General features: G+C 33.0%; 1 protein-coding gene across 1 annotated transcript in view; it reads left to right on the plus strand.

The window, feature by feature from the left end:
• ELP4 (elongator acetyltransferase complex subunit 4) overlaps window positions 1-18,229 on the plus strand; it is a 249,704-nt gene that overhangs the window by 102,617 nt on the left and 128,858 nt on the right. Inside the window, exons 8-9 of the mRNA XM_030331401.2 lie at window positions 14,128-14,236; window positions 18,000-18,106. Coding sequence (XP_030187261.1) covers window positions 14,128-14,236; window positions 18,000-18,106 — 216 coding nt within the window. The remainder of the gene's footprint in view (window positions 1-14,127; window positions 14,237-17,999; window positions 18,107-18,229) is intronic.

Consider the following 18,229-nt stretch of genomic DNA (forward strand, 5'->3'; position numbering starts at 1 on the left):
AGCATTTATTAGGCACATACCACATGCGAAGCACACTACAAGCGTTATGTCCTTGAATATCCACCACAAGCCTTACCTCTATTTTTACAAGGTTACACAGTTAATAAGAGGCAAGGCCAGTAATGTTCTACCTCATGTCTTCCCCTGACTCCAGACTACACCATCTTCACTTTTAGGTTATATAGCCAGCTGCCCTAATCATCACAAAAACTCTGCAAGATAGGCATGATGCCAGTTGCAAACAAGATTAAACTGAAATTAAGCGATGCAACAAAGTCACGTATTTAATAACATGTTTAAAGCTAGTAGCAAACTCTGATCTGTTTAAATCTAAAACTTACTCTTTCCTCCCTGTCACACTACATCTTTATGTATCTTGAATTATTAACTACTTCTGATGGCAGTAACTTCCCATGAGGAAAAAAAGTTCTAGACCAGCGTTGCTATTCAGCATTTTTAAAGAGAAACTATCATTGTAAAATTGTTGACAAATTAGTACATGTGAAAGATTAAGTAAAAAGTTTCATTGCAGTCAAGGGAGGAAAAAAAGGATAGAAACATATTTCCTTATGTGTAATTGCAAAGCAAAGAAAACAGTTATGAAATAAATACGTGTATATATGTAATTTTTTTATTTATTCCAAAGGGACCTATGCAAGAAAAAAGAAAAGAACATTTTTCCAAAGCTATTTTGGTGGCCATTATGTTCATTATTTAGAAGGAGATTCCAAACCCATTGTGAATGCTTGTGACTGTGATCCTTGCGGTCTCTGTAGAAGGAAACAGCCGTCGTACTGTCAGGTGTCCTCAAGTCATCCTGTCTACATCACCAATTAAATAATGATCGAGGTGATTAAATGGACTAGATATCTAAACATTATGCAATATTTGCATTTTGGTATTTTACAGATACATTTAAAACATTGTATAACTGGAAGAGATATCATTTAAATTTATGTTTTTTAAGGTTCTAGTAAAAAGACTATTTTGAAATGGAAATAGGAAAATGGGGGGTCAGACTTTGGCGATGAGTATAAGGTTAAATAATGTGACCAAGAATTATGACGTATTCCTCAAAATATAAAAAAAAACAAAAACTGCCCAACCATCTACAATTTTCACATTTTCCATAATATCTTTTCTACGCAATTTTTCTACCTATCCATTTTTTAATGTTTTTTAAATTTATTTTTGAGAGAGACAGAGAGAGAGAGAGGAAGGGGCAGAGAAAGCGGGAGACACAGAATCCGAAGCAGGCTTCAGGCTCTGAGCTGTCAGCACAGAGCCCGATGCGGGGCTCAAACTCACAGACTGTGAGATCATGACCTGAGCTGAAGTCAGACACTTAACCAACTGAGCCACCCAGGCGCCCTTCTAGCTATCATATAGTAGTTTTCTGGTCCTAATATCAGTTGAGGTATTAAAATGTATATATATTCTTTTGCTCTATGACTGTAACATCTCATTATATATTTGTTTTTATGTCAAAGTACTTAAGAGAACATACAAGATTTAAGAGTTTGCTTCAACCAATCATGATGTAAACAGGGGATAAAACCCAAGAACTCTTAAAAACCAACAAAGAAAACCACAAGGTTTAGGGTAAGGAAAGGGAATAAGAACCAGAAGCAGTATGCTCACAAATCTAATCAAAGACATATGAATACACAGAACCAGGAGACTGTGAGTTTATGTAATAAATCTTACATAGTACTTTTTATGAGCCAGATGCAGTCCTCAAATCTTTTTAAATATTAACTCATTTTATCCTTACAGCAACCCCATATGGTTGGTGCTGTTATTGTCTCCATTTTACAGATTAGAAAACAGGGGACAAAAAAGTTGAAGTGACTTTCCCAAGGTCACACGGCTAGTGAGTGGCAGGATTTAGACCAAAGCAGTACCCTGTAAGTACCATACTCTTAACCACCATGCTCTGCAGCTTATTCAATAGAAGTACTAAAAGAAGGTCAAAATTAAGACACAGACTTGTGTACACAAGGTAGCATTTAATGATGAAAGAGCCTGGGCTTTTGGAGACAGATAGACCCAATTAATCATATGGTTTTAGTCAGGTCTTAACTTTCTCAACCTCATCTTCTTCATCTTTTAAAAAATGGGGTAAGGAATACCTAATTCAGAGGATTAGCAAAAACATGTGCTGACACAGCGCTAACACATAGTAGTCACTCAATATATGCGAGCAATCATTACCTTCACTATAATTACTTTAAAGAGACTTCCAAAGATGAAAATTTGAACAGAGATCAGGCCATAGAAATAAGGTGTACAAGTTCATCAAAGCAGTAGAAGTCCTCAGCTTTCTGTCTCTTTTTATGAAAGTCTCTGACAGAATCTTCTAATAGGTCAAGCCTGAGATAGACCAGGAGGCATGCATGAAGTCAGGTGGCCATCTAAGTCATAGTAACATCACCATGTTGTTCCAAGACTCTTCTAACATCGTACATCAACTTCCTCTCCACTATGACCAGTGCCATTCCTATAGACTCCAAGTCAGAATTTAAGTGGTGATTGAATGTCTAAGGGTAATTTAGCTTATTCATTCATGAATAGATATTTATTGCTGAGGCACTAGGCACTCATGAGGATATAGCAGTGAATAAGACAAACAAAATTACTATCCTTGTGGAGGTTTTTTAGCAATGTAAAAGACAGTATGAATGGAGCAGAAAATTAGTATATGGAAGGTATTTACAGGCTTGAGCTTGGAATTTGATACTAAAGTGTTTCTGCAAGAAATAGAAATGTAGTTTCATATCCTAGGAAACAATTAAACATCTATAGGTAATAGAATTGTGATACTTTTATTTGAATATGTTGTATAGAGTATCACTATGTTAAAAGTATATAAAATATCTATATCTCTTAAATTGGTAAAAGAGCCAATCAGTGTTCTTACTTTAGTTATTAGCATTCTGTCAGACTTGTACAGTAATGATTAGTTACCCTTTATTATACTTTTGGCATGCTTCCCATGTTTAATTTCATTGTAGGGAAGGAACACATAGTTAAGGAAATTGCAAAGAGGAGGAAAAGTTAAAATAGGGAAAATAATGACATAGATTCAAAACTGACTTGAATTTATTATTATAATAAGACTTTTGCAAGTAGAACGAAAAAGAATTATTTTTAAATTTGCATTTGAAATATTTTGTGTTTAGCCTGACAACTTTGAACTGAGAATTTTTTATTTTCTTTAGGTTAAAACTTATTTCCATAACAGCAACAGGGAAAAATAACAAACACACATTGAAACAAATACATAAAAATAAACTCTAAGTATCTGTTAAGAAAACGCTAAAATTATCCATCAAATATATTATGAGTATCTTAAAAAATATATAGCCCTAAACAATTTTCCTGCAAGGTTGTTATATTACTGATATTGTCTCCTTCTAGAATATAATTTTAGCACCTGCTCAAAGACATTGTATTAAAAAATGTATGTGAAAATGGCCAAGTTAAATAAGACTTTGTTACATGCTAAACTGTGGTGTAAAGTGTCATTAGAAAGAGCGGGACTACGGACGGCTCCCCCATATTCGAGCATTACCCAGTTCCCAGATCCCTGCTGTGTAGTTGTTCCACTCGCCAAGAAGCCTGTTAAAGAGCCCCCAAGAGCATGTGTACAGCCCTCCATGTTAATAGTTAATTGGTGAGGATGGCAAGATGAGAGGACAGCCGAACATGTGGTCTCTCAGACTCAAGCCGTAGACAGACCTTTAGTTATAATAACAGCAGCTGCTCACGTTCTCACAACTCAACTGTTCAAAACTGTTGTCGAATGAAGGTTGCTGTGGATTGGAAAAAAAAAAAAAAAAAAAGGGAAGGTCACATCTAAGAAAAATAACTAAAACCCTACCTTGAAACTCTTACTATTTATTATTTAAGTATGAGAATATTACTTGAACTTTTTAAAACTTAAGTACAAATTTCTATATTCAAAGCTGTTCTATTTCAGACACATATAACACTGCTGCTTTTTTCCTATTTACTGTTAGAAACAGAAATGCTGGTGCACTGCTCGAAACTTTTTAATGAGATTTTTTGCAAAGTGACACCTTTGAAGCAGTTACAGTAGGATGCTGTTCGATTTCCCCATCTAGCAAAATATGAAACTATTAATTTTTTTGGTTTTATAAATCGAAACTGGCTTCCTATAGTGAAATTTGTCATCCACCTCCACATTATAGAACATTTTGTGCCTTTTAAGTTAATTTTATTTTCAATTCCCAGTGACAGTTGTGTACTTGAGGAAAATGATGACCAATAACATTTATTCTTTTTGAAATTAAAAATTTAGTTTTATGCCTTGTTATGATTTCCTTGGTAAGGTGAAAGGAAAGTAAGTTTCCCTTAGCTTCTGCATTTTGTTTACATGATCTATGACAGGTTGTTGGTGACTTGTTTTTAGTGATCCAAAGCATTTTTACTGGAAACCGTCAGGAAGTAAGTATGGAAGAACTTAGAATTGTGATTCAAATGGGAGGTGCAAATATTTTTCTGTGGCTTTCTCACAACTTTCCTTTCAGGAAGAAAATGTACTTTTTATTATTGCTAACTTACTCAATAATCTACTTTTTAAAGGAATTTTTAAATATAAACAACAGCCTAATAAATTACTCCTTAACTATCATAATGAAGGGATGAAAACTTCTTTGACATTACTCACAGTAAAATATTAAATAACATTTTCTCATTCTAGAATACTTCTCAATATCACCAGCATTTAATGTGTTTGCTTACCAAACATTAGTTTATAAACTATTCAAACTTTCTTTTATTCAGAACAGATTTCAGATTTGAAAGTGTCCCAGAACATATTTTGATTGGTCATTATCATCATTTGCTCCATTAATAGCCTTACTCAGTTTTTATCCTATAATCAATGTTTTCCAACAATTTGATCTGTGGACTTCCCTCCACACCCCCGCCCTACCTATCTGTTTGGAGAATACCATCACCAGTATGTTAGTTTATGCCAAGGAAAATTTATTTTCTACAGAAAAGCAGGAAGAAAGTGCTTTGTTATTTAGAACATCTCTTGAAAATTGAGGAAGCTTTTATTTAGTGTGTTATTTTAATTGATATGTCTTCCAATTAATATTTTACAGCATTAACATAATAAAGTTTTGAAATGAGTGAATGTTTCAAAGTAGAGAAATTCAGAACAAGCCTCTTCACATCCATAAACTTTTGTGTTCATGCTGAGTATCTTAGCAGCTAAACTCTAAGTCAAGTAATGGACTGCTTAGAACTAACCACTAATATGGGATTATGAAATGTGGACTCCAGTGGCCTTGTGCATTTCTCTCAGTGTGAAATCTTTTATTCTTAAAACAAGAACTAAAAATAATTGCATGGTAAAGGAACAACAGACTTTTATGAGTTTACAACTATAAAATTTTGGAAAATATTTTTAATGTAATTGTTGATAAGAGCATCATTATAGGAAAGCATAACATCATCTCTGTCCCATAACTTAATCTATTTTAAGTGCTCTTTTTAAATGTACTTTATTAAGGAGAAAATTTAAGGATGAAAATTAGAGATTAGATTTAATCTCTTGATCATAACTATCAATTACTAAAGGATAAAGTCAGATATTCTGGCTGTCAATTTTTCATGAGTTCCTTTTATTTTTCTAGATCTTCTCAACTACTCTCAGGTAGATTGTAAGAAATTAACACTTTTAAAAGTATAAAAAGAAGCAATCTTAAAAAGTCAACTGAATCATGCTAAACCTATTTTAATGTTATGCCGTGTATGTTAAATTGTAGTTTTTGAAAATTTAGTAACTTCATATGAGTCTGGTGTACTGGAAACAGTCTTTTATTCTTTATAATAACAAATAATAGAGAAATAGGTGTTTCAACTTTGCTACCATACGCTGCTTATAAAAATCTATAAATTCTTATAGCTCCAGTTTTTTTTCTTCTGTTTTATACTGCACATGCTGGTATCTGATTAATTTTTTAAATCAAATCTTAGCATGTATGCATTATACATATGTATTGAATTTACTTTCTTGGTCAAGGATGTTTGAAGCTTTTTACACAAATAAACTCCAAATTATCTGTAAGTTTCTGTCTATATAGAACATTAATAGCAAAATATATACTATTTTATCTTCATGTAAATATGCATATTAAATAAAAGCAGGATATTTTAAATGGTCAATAAGATAAATGTGCATCTTTAAAGGAAAAAAAATGCCACTTTAGAAACCTTTTGTTATACTTAACCTAACCAAAGCATATTCAGCAAGCCATAAAAAGAAAAATAATTTTAATGTAAAATGGTTTTTTTGTTCCAAAATAACTTTGTGATGTTACAGTTCATACGGTGATTCATACTGTACTTCCTTGTGGTGATGGTGGTTGTTAAAGTACTATTTAGAGCCAAAATTTTTAAATATATCAATGATAGAAATAGTGAAACGTCTCATCACAGTATGGAGATTGAGTCATCTGTTTGGGCATATGGAATCTTTGGCTGTGGACTGCAGTCTTTATAATGCCCAGTGTCCAGGCATGGACACAACTGTTCTGGGAACAGAAGCAGAGAGGGACCTCTGTGTTCAGTCCACTTGAACGTGATAGAAGAAAAAAGGGGAAAGGATCTTTAACGTTAATTATCTTTATTATAAACTATCTTTGAACTTGATCACTTTTTATGTACAGAAAATAAGTACAACTGTATGTAATTTGCATTTATTTTGCAAATAAAATTAGTAAGTTTTTAATCTTTGGTGTTACAAGCTCTCTGAAAAATACCTGTGAGAAAATGTAAGTTTTGAATTATTCCTATTTGTATACTTTGATGCATTTCCCTTAAAGAAAGATTACTGTCTTCAAAAAAGATGATACTTATTTCTTAATATTGAGATGAAATATGCTTGTAACTAATTATAATTTAAAGCTCTTTAAATATCAGGTCATATATTATATCCTAGTATTATGTTTTAGCCCTTTGCTATTAATTACATTATTATTACTATATAAAGTATTTCTGCTTCTTTAATAATGTTTTCGCACCCTATGTAGTTAATCTTTAATGTTGAGGAGGACAAGGGGAGAGATTAAATTAGCCTTGTAACCTCTTTCTCTTCCAGGCTGATGATGGAAAATAAAAGCTCTTAGCCACAAAATGTAACACTTAGAATTAATATTTAATTAGACTAGCAAATTGTACACTGTGGCTGAAAGCTTCCAAAGAGTTGTTAGTGCCACAATTGACCTACAGGTTTAATAATAACTCACTTCTAGAAGCAAGTGCCAGTTCAGCATAGTAGAGCCACTGTAAGAAAGTCCTGAGAGATTAAAATCAGCAAACCAAATGGCAGGCAGGGATTCCTGGGATGGAGCCTTCTGGAAAGCTGGGAGCTGGAATAGCTTTTAAGCCAGGATTCAGATGAGAACAGTGGGTGAAAAAGCTGATCCCTCCTGTTCTGGGAGCTTCTGGTTGTAGGCCAAAATCTTAGAACAGATTTTTACTAAATGTTTTTGCTGCAGCTATTAACTTACATTGAAAATCAAATATTGAATAATTTTTCTGTAAAATTTAACAAATTTTTTGTGTAAACATTAGTTCTTAATTTCTTACATATTAGTACATAATATCTGTAAACTCAGATCATTAGATTATCAGATAGGTTTGGCGCTGTACATCTATGCTCTTTTGCTGTGACATGCTGTTTCCTTGTTCCCTGTATAGTTGATTTATATGGTTCATTTCTATATTATTTCATTACGGGGCATTATGCAGAGCCTGAGAAAGAGATTGTGAAGTCTGTACCCAAGAAATGTTTTTCTTCAAGAAGGTACATATCTCAACAAATATAAATTAAAGGCATTCTTAATTTTTAAAGGCCTTATATTATAAAAGCAATGCTACATTTGCTTATGCTTATGATGCAATTAAATTACAAGACAAATAATTGGACCTCCTGGTGAAACATTGGATCCTTATATCTCTGAGAAATTAATCTGGTGAAAAATAGGAGACCATGAATTTGAAAATGTGCAAATACAGAACAGCTAACTTAAGAAAGAACATCTTACATAATTTATTGATTTTATCTTCAATAATTAAAGAAAAGCTAAGTCATTAGTTAAAAATTCAAGCAGATGAGAACCTTGCCAGCAGAGGGAGTAGTCCTGTCTGCCGTCAGGTTCCCATCATTTTCCCACCTGCCTCAGCTTTTTTCCCAGCCAGTCTCCCATCTGGACCTGGCTCTGTCAGCCTGTTCCTGATGACAGGCTATAATTTTATACTCAATATGGGATTATTCTAAGCTGATTTTAAACTTTAGTATCTTTAACCTACCACGGCATCACAAACATCAGCTGGATGCTCTGTTTGATATTTGGATATTAGCAATTGTTTTTCCAGGCAAGCTATGAGCTTTTGGACATCTGTGAATTATCTGAAGGGTTTCAAGTATAAAGTAGTAAGCAACAAATTTCTGATTTGGAAAGCAACCCATTAAACATTTTTAAACAACAAATAAAAATTTCTATATGAATGATTTCCATAATATGAAACTAGATGGTATATAGTTTATGAAAAACTACCTACAATTAATTTGGAATATTATACTATTATTCAATTTGGCCTATCCATTATAATATTTTGTTTACCTTATTTATAAGTTTTCAGAATTTGTAAGATTTTTTTGATGTTTTTATACAATAACCTATTGGAAAAGAAAACTGATGTAAATAAATGTTCTGCAAAGCATGTACTATTTGAAGCCAGTGTAAATGTAAATAATATTTCTGAAAATAACATCATGTGTTCTTAAAAAATATTTTCATGCCAAAACTTAGAATACTAAGTTCAATCAGATGGGAATCCCAAAAAGATGTGGCTCCATTGCTTAATGCTAGTAAAAGTGACAACTTAGCAATTTATTTTGCCTTTCAGGTTAAGTATATTTACCATTAGCTCCTTTGTGGATATGTTTTTAAAGCATTAGAAAAAGGAACCAAAATATGTTTGCTTTTTGATTTCACATATCAGTATATGATGCTACCAAGAGAGTGTTATAGCTAGAATTTTTTTTTAATTTACCGAAGTTCCACTATATTTTAAAATTCACTGTGTGACTTTGAATAAATTTAAGTATTATATCTGGGAAGAATTAATCTAATGCCTTCATTAAGGTATTATTACAATTATAAATATTTATTAGTATAATTATATTTGGTAAAATCATATTATTTCTTAAACTCAAAAAAAATATGAACAGAATTATTTTTCCCAGTATAAAATATTTTTAATAAAAACAAAATTTTAATCTACAGAAGTAAGTGACAACTCTGGAGAAGATAGGGGGAGGTTTGTAAAGTTACAATAAAAATAATTTTATTATTTCATAATCTCAATTTCTATAGAAGGTAAAACTAAATAAGCATAGGAAAACAAATACCTCATTAAACATCTATAGATTTATCCTTTTGTCCAAATTTATTTTTTTATTATATCACAAAGAAATGTCATAAATGCTAGTGTGGTTGTGTTTCTATGCATATCATTTTTCAGGAAAATGTTATTATAACTTGAGTTGTTGAGTAGTATACTTGCTTTTCTTGAGATTCTCCTCCCCCCCCCCACAACACACACACACACACACACACACACACACACACACACATTATGTCACATAATACATTCAATCATAAAGTAACTTAAATATTTCTTTAACTTTTCAGTATTAACTTAATAGTTCTTTTGCACTATTGTAATCCCAAATCTGACATGTGTGCCATACTCAAATGGGGGCCCTACCCTTATATTGTGTATTTGCTGTCTCTCTTATTTGAGTAGCTCAAGAACTTATTCTTATTTGAGGCATTGCATAAATGGTTAATGTCAACTGGTTTATGCTTTTCAAGCTTCTTAATAATTAAGTGATTGGTTAATTACATTTTAATTCTCTTGTTCAAAATCTTTCCTGGGAGTATATTTTGTGTTAGTCCAAACTATCTTTTATGTTGTTGAGATAATTAGGTCAAAGAAAGTAGGAAAACATTCAGGGTTTGAGGTATTCTGATTGTTACTTTGTTACTCTAAGTAGGTATCTCAACTATTTTTATTAGAAAATGGAGGGAGCTTTATATGGCAGTAGTTGAATTTTTATCTCTTAAAGTTCATAGTTTTGGCTTAATGAGCTCTGAATTGGAAAGGAGCATTAATTTAATCTTCCTTTATTTAAAATCCATTTAATGGATTTGGCATATCCTAATAAAGAGGTTACCGTTCTATAAAAGAAAACAGGAAACATCCTATGAAACCAAGCAAGAAACAATCAAAGGAAAAACTCTGAAATTTTTTGTGAAATTAAAATTGGAGTAAAAAGGTAGTTGACTGGACAATCTGATTTGCCTTTTTTTAATTTGCAACACCACTTGACATAATTTAAATTTAAATAATTAATTAAGAAATTCCACTGCAACAGAAAGTTTTAAGAACCTTTTATGTAACTTAATACAATGCTATTTGAGACTGCCAGCAAACTCTTAAAACTCCTGGACACTGGCTCTCTGCTCTTCTGGCTTCCCTCCTAGTCATGTCTTGGCTACTGTCCAGAGCTGACAACTTTCACCCAAGAGTGAAGGGAGATTTGTCTAGTAGAAGGAGGATTTTTGAGCCATCCTAGATTTTCACATCCAGATGGGCAAGGAGGAGGGCTGGCAGTATCATTGTACATACTTGGGTGATGTCATTGTGCCATGCATGAATATAACCATTAATTTACTCCTACTGGTAAGTCCTGAATGTCCTTAGTCAAATGTTCCTTATTAGAAAGTGTAATGTAACAACTTCAAAGTCAACACAAAAATTACTCAAAGTTTATGTCTAAGTAATTGATGCACAAACACCTTGACTTCTCCATTTCCAACTACATACACTGCAGACCAAAGAGATTTCACATCTTGGCTAATAACATAAAAACACTTAGAATCTGTTAGGATGACAGTGTGGAAGTTCCAGTTTCAAGACCTCTGCTCAGATTATTATGCTAAAGCTTCCCAAACACCGTGAGTTATATTATAACAATTTATTGTCCATAGTGTATTCTTCCTAAAGTGAATTGTTATTATTATGCTTTTGAGGTTATTTAAAGCTGTTAATTTTAGATTCTTTTTAAGTAAATTTCACCTACCCTTATCTAAAAGACCACTTAGTATTAACATTATGATTTGAAAGGCAAGAGTGGTTTTAAGGTATGATCATACCATATCTTACATATTAATACCATACTCCCTATGAATCTCAGAGGTACCAAAGTAACCTGTGACACTAATTTAACTTTCAAAAAAAATATGTACAGTTACATGCCCAAATATCTTTTATCCTTTGTTCATAACTGGAAGACTGAATGAGTTTGCAGTTAAGATAAAGATTATCTCAGTCAGGAATTTAGATGTTATTATAATTTCCAGTACTTCTTATTCTACATTTTTTCAATATCTGTACAACTTTCACCATCCAGTTTACCACATTACATAAACTATTTTCCAAAACTGCTGTGCAGAAAGCAGTAAGGTCACTGTTAAATATAACTTATTTTGTGGTAATGATTAAAACTTTTTTCTTGCTGTAATACTTTATGAAAGCTTTTATAATAGGATTTAGTTTGTAGTTAATAACTGTAGTATAAACCTACAGAACTTAGAAACCCAATAAATGAAATATATGCATGAGTTTCTGAGATTTCTAAATCCAGGCTGTATACATCTTTTATTTTGGAATTCATTAGTTTTCGTCTACAAAGTGGATAGTTGGGTTTTTTTTATCTCCCCTAAATTATCTTAAAAAGATCTATAATGTTAACAAATATTACAGGGTGTTAAGTGGTTTATTAGTAAATTTTAGGGTTAAATTGAAGAAAGAAACCCTCTTTGAAATAAATATCATGTTGTCCATTTAAATATACAGGACCTTGCTTATAGAATGCTAGAACACTAATTCCATCCTTAAACCTTACAATTTCTATTATTAAAATAATTGAGAAATCTCTAGTTTATATCACTACAATTCCAAATAGATGAGTTCTAACAAAAATTGATTTTTATCATTTAGATTCAGATATTTAGATACAAAGGCTTAGACTTGTATTTATAGATAAAAGGAAATCTGACCTTTTGATTAAGAAATATTGTCAGTAGCCTTTATAAGTGCTTGTTCATCTGAGGGTCCATGACAGGAGTACTCTTCCCAGTTGAGTTTATCCTAAAAATGAAATGATAAGAGCCTGCTGGTTGTTATCTAAGATTCTTCTTAATGGGAGAACCACATGGTTATTCTTCATCTCCCACTTGTTCTCACCCTCTACAACCAACCCAGCCACACCCCACCCCCACCCCAACATTGTTCAGTACTCAGCACAATGAATCATTTTCAAGTTGACTCATTGTGAACTGTCTCCCAGCTGTTGGAATGTCTGGCAGACATTTTTGTTTGGGTGAAGAATAACTGGCTGAAACCCAACCTGGATGAGTTTGATATAATAGTCTTTGGCTAAAGAAATATTGAGAGGAACTTGTTTATGGCCTCTGAAGCCCCTGTTATTCCTGGAGTAGGACCATTCCCTGTGGCATAGAACTGAAAGTAAGGAATCAATCTGGATTATTTTCTCACCATTGAATGAAAAATTGCCTTGGAAAAAAAACGGGCATTTTCAAATTATGTTTTTCTGTACTCGGTACCCACGTGATTGAGAGTACTAAAGCCAATTAAGGATAATTATTTTTACTGGTTCCTTTTAGGAGCACTGATTCAAAGGCTAAAACATTCTATATACAACACACATTTCTACTTACAGAGGAGTTTCAAAGACTGCCCTAGGTATGAGTTAAACAGGCATTTCAGCATAATGTTTAGTGACAGAAGCTACTATGTATTTCTGATAGAGTCAGGTAACATTAACGAGCTTTCTTTTATTTTTCATTCTGCAGTCTTTACAAGGGAACCTAAGAAACAGAGGAATACCAGTAAGCTCAGTAGTCAATCATGTTTTCAGAAAGTGAACATACTTGATTATGCTTGGACTTTCCTCTAACGGGACATAATGTTGGACTGAAATTTTCCTGTTTTATATTTCCCATCCTTTTCTAAAGATTATTTTTTAAATGGGTAGACATTACCATTGTATAAAATGGGAGTTTCAAAATTATAAAATTTTACAAACAACAATTTTTTCAACTTATCTAGAGCTTCAGAGCAAAAGTTTTTTTCTAAGATGTTATCGACTTAGACCTACCACTATGTCACAGGCTAAAAGGAATACTGAATTTCTGTTAAATAAAGTAATTCAAGAGAACCTATAGGGTATTTGATAATTATATTTTTAATGATTTTTTTATAGCCATGAAATTCTGGGTGTTTTAGAATGTTTGCTACTTAAAATGTGACTTCTTTTTTACAATATATTATTTAGCAATATTTTTGGTTCATGTCTGGTTGTGTTGGGAAGGAAAAGATAGGCTACTAGTCTAGTGCTAGTCATCTACCATCTTTTCTTTGCCTTTATTGTTATCCCAGAGCCAAATAGCAGCATCTGGAAGGAGAAAATAGAAGACTCCAGAGGTGGCCATGTTGCAACCTCTTAGCTAGACCCTTCCGTGTTTCTAAAATGCTACAGAGGACCTCAGCTGTGACAGAGCTGGAATGTGGTCCCACTTGACAGATGATAATGGGACCTTGCCTTACACATTATACCATAATATCTACTGCTTCTGAATCCTGATGTCTATGAGATTTAACAATGGGCAATGGGTAAAGTAATTTGAAATGTAATAGTGTATGAGGATAAAGGTAGGCTTGCCCCTTAAGACAGAAGAAAAATAATTTATATTCTCTACCAAAACTAAGATATGTCTCCTCAGCTCTTCCAAATAGAAAAGCATACCAACATAGGCTGGAATTTTCAATTAAGTGCATACTTTCATCCATTTTCAGCATGTGGTAGCCTTAACTTTTAAGTTACTTCTCTGCATTGATATTTATCTCCTCTATAATTTGTCATTGAGATGGCATAATGGCACTGAATAGATATTATATTTTTAAGCATGAGTGTTTTGTTTTCTTGTTTTGCAGAATAAAGCAATTATCTCCCGTGTTACAAACTTGTCAGATACAGTAGTTGGTCTGGAATCATTTATTGGTTCTGAGAGAGAAACCAACCCATTATATAAGGATTATCATGGTAAGCATTGCCTTTATAATGAGAAGAGAATATCCTGATTGCCTCTAGGGTACCTGAAAGCATTGTATCCAGTCATAATATCTACTGTCAAGTAGCATGAATTTTGTTTTATAATATATCTATTAAATGTTTTCCTGGGGCGCCTGGGTGGCTCAGTCGGTTGGGCGTCCGACTTCGGCTCAGGTTGTGATCTCGTGGTCCGTGAGTTCGAGACCCGCGTTGGGCTCTGTGCTGACAGCTCAGAGTCTGGAGCCTGTTTCAGATTCTGTGTCTCCCTCTCTCTCTGACCCTCCCCCGTTCATGCTCTGTCTCTCTCTGTCTCAAAAATAAATAAACGTTAAAAAAATTAAAAAAAAAATAAATGTTTTCCATTCGTGACCATTCTTTCATGGCAGCTTGTCACCAAACTACATTAAGACTACAGACTATGGGGGCACCTGTGTGACTCAGTTAAGCATCTGACTTTGGCTCTGGTCATGATCTCATGGTTCATGATTTCAAGCCTTACATCGGGCTCGCTGCTGTCAGCATGGAGCCTGCTTCAGATCCTCTGTTCCCCTCTCTCTCTGCCCTTCCCCCACTTGCATTCTCCTTCTGTCTCTCTCAAAATAAACTTAAAAAAAAAAAAAAAAGACTACAGACTATGGTAACTATTTGAAAGGAGTCAAATCCAAATACTTAGGCATGGCTCAGTTAGATATAAATGTTGTTGTCCCAGTGGCTTAAACTTGTCATGAAATGAGTTGTACTTATTAGCCATGTTTGAAATAAATATCATATTAATTCTAATAATAACAGCTTATATATTGGTTTATGCTTTATAAAGCCTAGCTATATGATAAATAAAATTCATACTGTATTATACTCTATTGTTTTTTTTTTCTTTTTTTAATGTTTATTTATTTTTGAAAGAGAGAGAGAAAGAGTGCATGAGCAGAGAGGGGCAGAGAGAGAATCCCATGCAGCCTCTGCACTGTTAGCCACCCAGGCACCCCATACTGCATTATATTTTTAAAGTCCTAATCACACTTTCAGAAAGTGAACATCTTTGATTACATTTGGACTTTGCTCATTTTGTTGAGTTAGGAGCAAATTTTATAATATTGCCATGCCCTAGTATAAACACAGGTCAATTAATCAGATTTTTACTTATTTTTTTAAAGTTTCTTTTTCTTTTCTTTTTTTAAGAGAGAGAGCATATGTGCACGTGAGCTGGGGAAGAGCAGAGGGAGAGGGAGAGAGAATCCCAAGCAGGCTCCGTGCCCAGCACAGAGCCCAATGTGGGGTTCAGTCTCACAACCATGAGATCATGACCTGAACTGAAATCAAGAGTCAGATGCTCAATCAACAGAGCCACCTAGGTGCCCCTTATTTGAAGTTTTTAGTAGTGTTTTGGTCATTTGATTAATTTGAAGATTTTTTAAATAAAGGTTCTTAAACAGAGCCTTTGAGATAGGAAAAGTTTAATAGTTTTGCATATCTTAGCTCTAAATTAAATATGGAGTATGGTGAATGATGGATTTTTACCTATTTGTGCTGAACACATATTAATTTTTGCTGTTACTATTGTGGACCTACGGTACTTTCATGGAAACCTTTAAAGACTGAATAGCTTATTTGAAGCCACAAGAAAATTGTATAAGATTATGATTGCAGGACTATGGCAATTCCTAGAGTCGACAAAAAAAAAAGATTATAAGATACTTTATATGATAACTGCCAATGCTTTGAAGAAGCAACATACAATCTTTAAAAAAAAAAAAACAATAAAATAGCACAATCTAACAATCAAGTATTATTTAAAGGCTAGAAAATATAAGCTATGAACAAAAGCTACATAAAATGATTTGCCTCATGATTATTAACTTACATAACTTCAAGTATGGTATATGCCCAGATTAACCCTATATATAATTATTTAATATACTATTGTCACTATTATAGGAAGAAGACTAATAAGTTTAAACTATTTCTTTTTTTTGTTATTGAACTCCAGTTGACATACAACATTGTATTAGTTTGAGGTGTACAAAATAATGATGTGATAGATGTATGTATTGTGAAATGATTGCCACAGTTAAGTTTAATTAACATACATCACCTCACATAGTTTACAGTATTTTTTTCCTAGTGATGAGAACTTTTAAGATCTATTGTCTTAGCTACTTTCAAATGTACAATACAGTATCATTAAGCATAGCCACCATGCTACACATTACATCCCTAAGACTTATTTGTCTTATCATTGAATAAACTATTTTTCATTTTTTATTATGCCTATTTTCTTTTAAGACAACCTAAGTTAATCATTACCTTAATAAATTATATCTTAGTATCATTTGTAAGTATTATGACCCAATAAATTTAGTAAAATTATATTTTATATTCCAAGTCAATCATTTTGATTAAAACATTTTGAGAGTGAAAGGCTGTGATTTTTTTTGTGTGTGCTGAAATCTCTGAATTAATAAATGATTAACAGGAGATTCACGAGTGGTTTTGACAAGTAGCGTTTCTGTTAATATGAAGGACCTGATAAACTATATTTATTCATTGTGGGAGGCCTCCTGATTTAACAACTAAACAAGTACATACCAAGTTAAAATAAGGAATGTGCTAGTGAAAGTCTAGTGTGCTTATTTCTAAAGTATTTTACTAAATAGCTCTGAGATCTTTTTAATTTGTATCTAAAAGCTGTCTTCTTAACACTTGTAGCATTTTTTTAAGTTTAATGAATTAAATCAGATAGTTCAGTGAATTATTTTTGAAGGGACCATTTAGAAAGTTAAGCATCTGGAGGTTTAACCCTTTTACGCTAAAACAAATATATACATTACTAAGCATTCAAACACACACAAAACTGTGCACTAGGGAAACAGTTCTTTAAATAAGATGTGTCTAATTTGCTCAGATTTGGATTTGCCTTCTTCTCCCATGTTTAGGGATCAATATCTTTGGGATGATGATTTTAAATATAGGCTGAATCAGGCAGAGAGATGCACTGAAGAATCTTGCATGTCTTCATCTGTGGCAAATGACCCGAGTTTAGTCAGAAACTGCATTAAGCTGCACAAAAGCCATCCAGTGCCCTTGTCAGAAAAAATTAGCAAGTGTTTCTACTGACAAGAGGCCAAAGCTCACGGTTTACCTAGCACTGTTACAAAGCTTATAACAGCTACATAAAGGTCTAACATGCCACAGAAATGAGTGTCTTGGGATGGCATAGGGGTTAATGTTTGATCCTAGAGTGAGCTCTGAAATGTAGTTTTCTTCAGTGGTTTGCTCAAGTCATTAATAAGGTACAAAATGAAATACTTTTCACTAGTGCTTCACTGGTTATCAGTAACCCATAAGCCTTGTTTTGCTGGCTGCTTACTGGTGCATTTAATAAAATAAAGATCACTCAGTGGTGCCGTGGGCAGCATGCAAGGTGATAGCCATATTTGCTTACTGTAAATACAAGAGAAAATCACACACAAACCGGCTGTAGTTTTGACAAGTATTAAGATCCCTCTTTACATCTGTACTTCTGTACCAAAGTGCAATTAGTTTTCCTCGCACAAGGATTTCTGTTTATCTTATTCTGCTTGATTACTTGAGTATAATCACACCATTTGCTTCATTGCTCCTGGTAGTAAGCTCCAGTTTTAAAAGGGGAGGATGCTTGTGTGTAAATTTACAGGATTCTGCTGTAAGACTCTTTGATTTATGTATCTAAGACAGTGTTTTTAAATTTTTGTTCTTTTAATTTTCTTTTCACAAGGTTTGATTCATATTCGGCAAATTCCTCGGCTTAATAACTTGATTTATGATGTATCCGATGTCAAAGACTTAGCTTTTAAATTAAAAAGGAAGCTATTCACCATTGAGGTAAGAGAGAATTTTTATATTTTAGTTCATGGTCTTGAGGTTAAATAGTCTATGCGTATGTGTGTGTATATATATGTCTGTGTGTACACATATATACATACACACATATATATGTATGTGTGT

This window comes from Lynx canadensis, chromosome D1, assembly GCF_007474595.2.
Source record: "Lynx canadensis isolate LIC74 chromosome D1, mLynCan4.pri.v2, whole genome shotgun sequence".
Taxonomy (NCBI): domain Eukaryota; kingdom Metazoa; phylum Chordata; class Mammalia; order Carnivora; family Felidae; genus Lynx; species Lynx canadensis.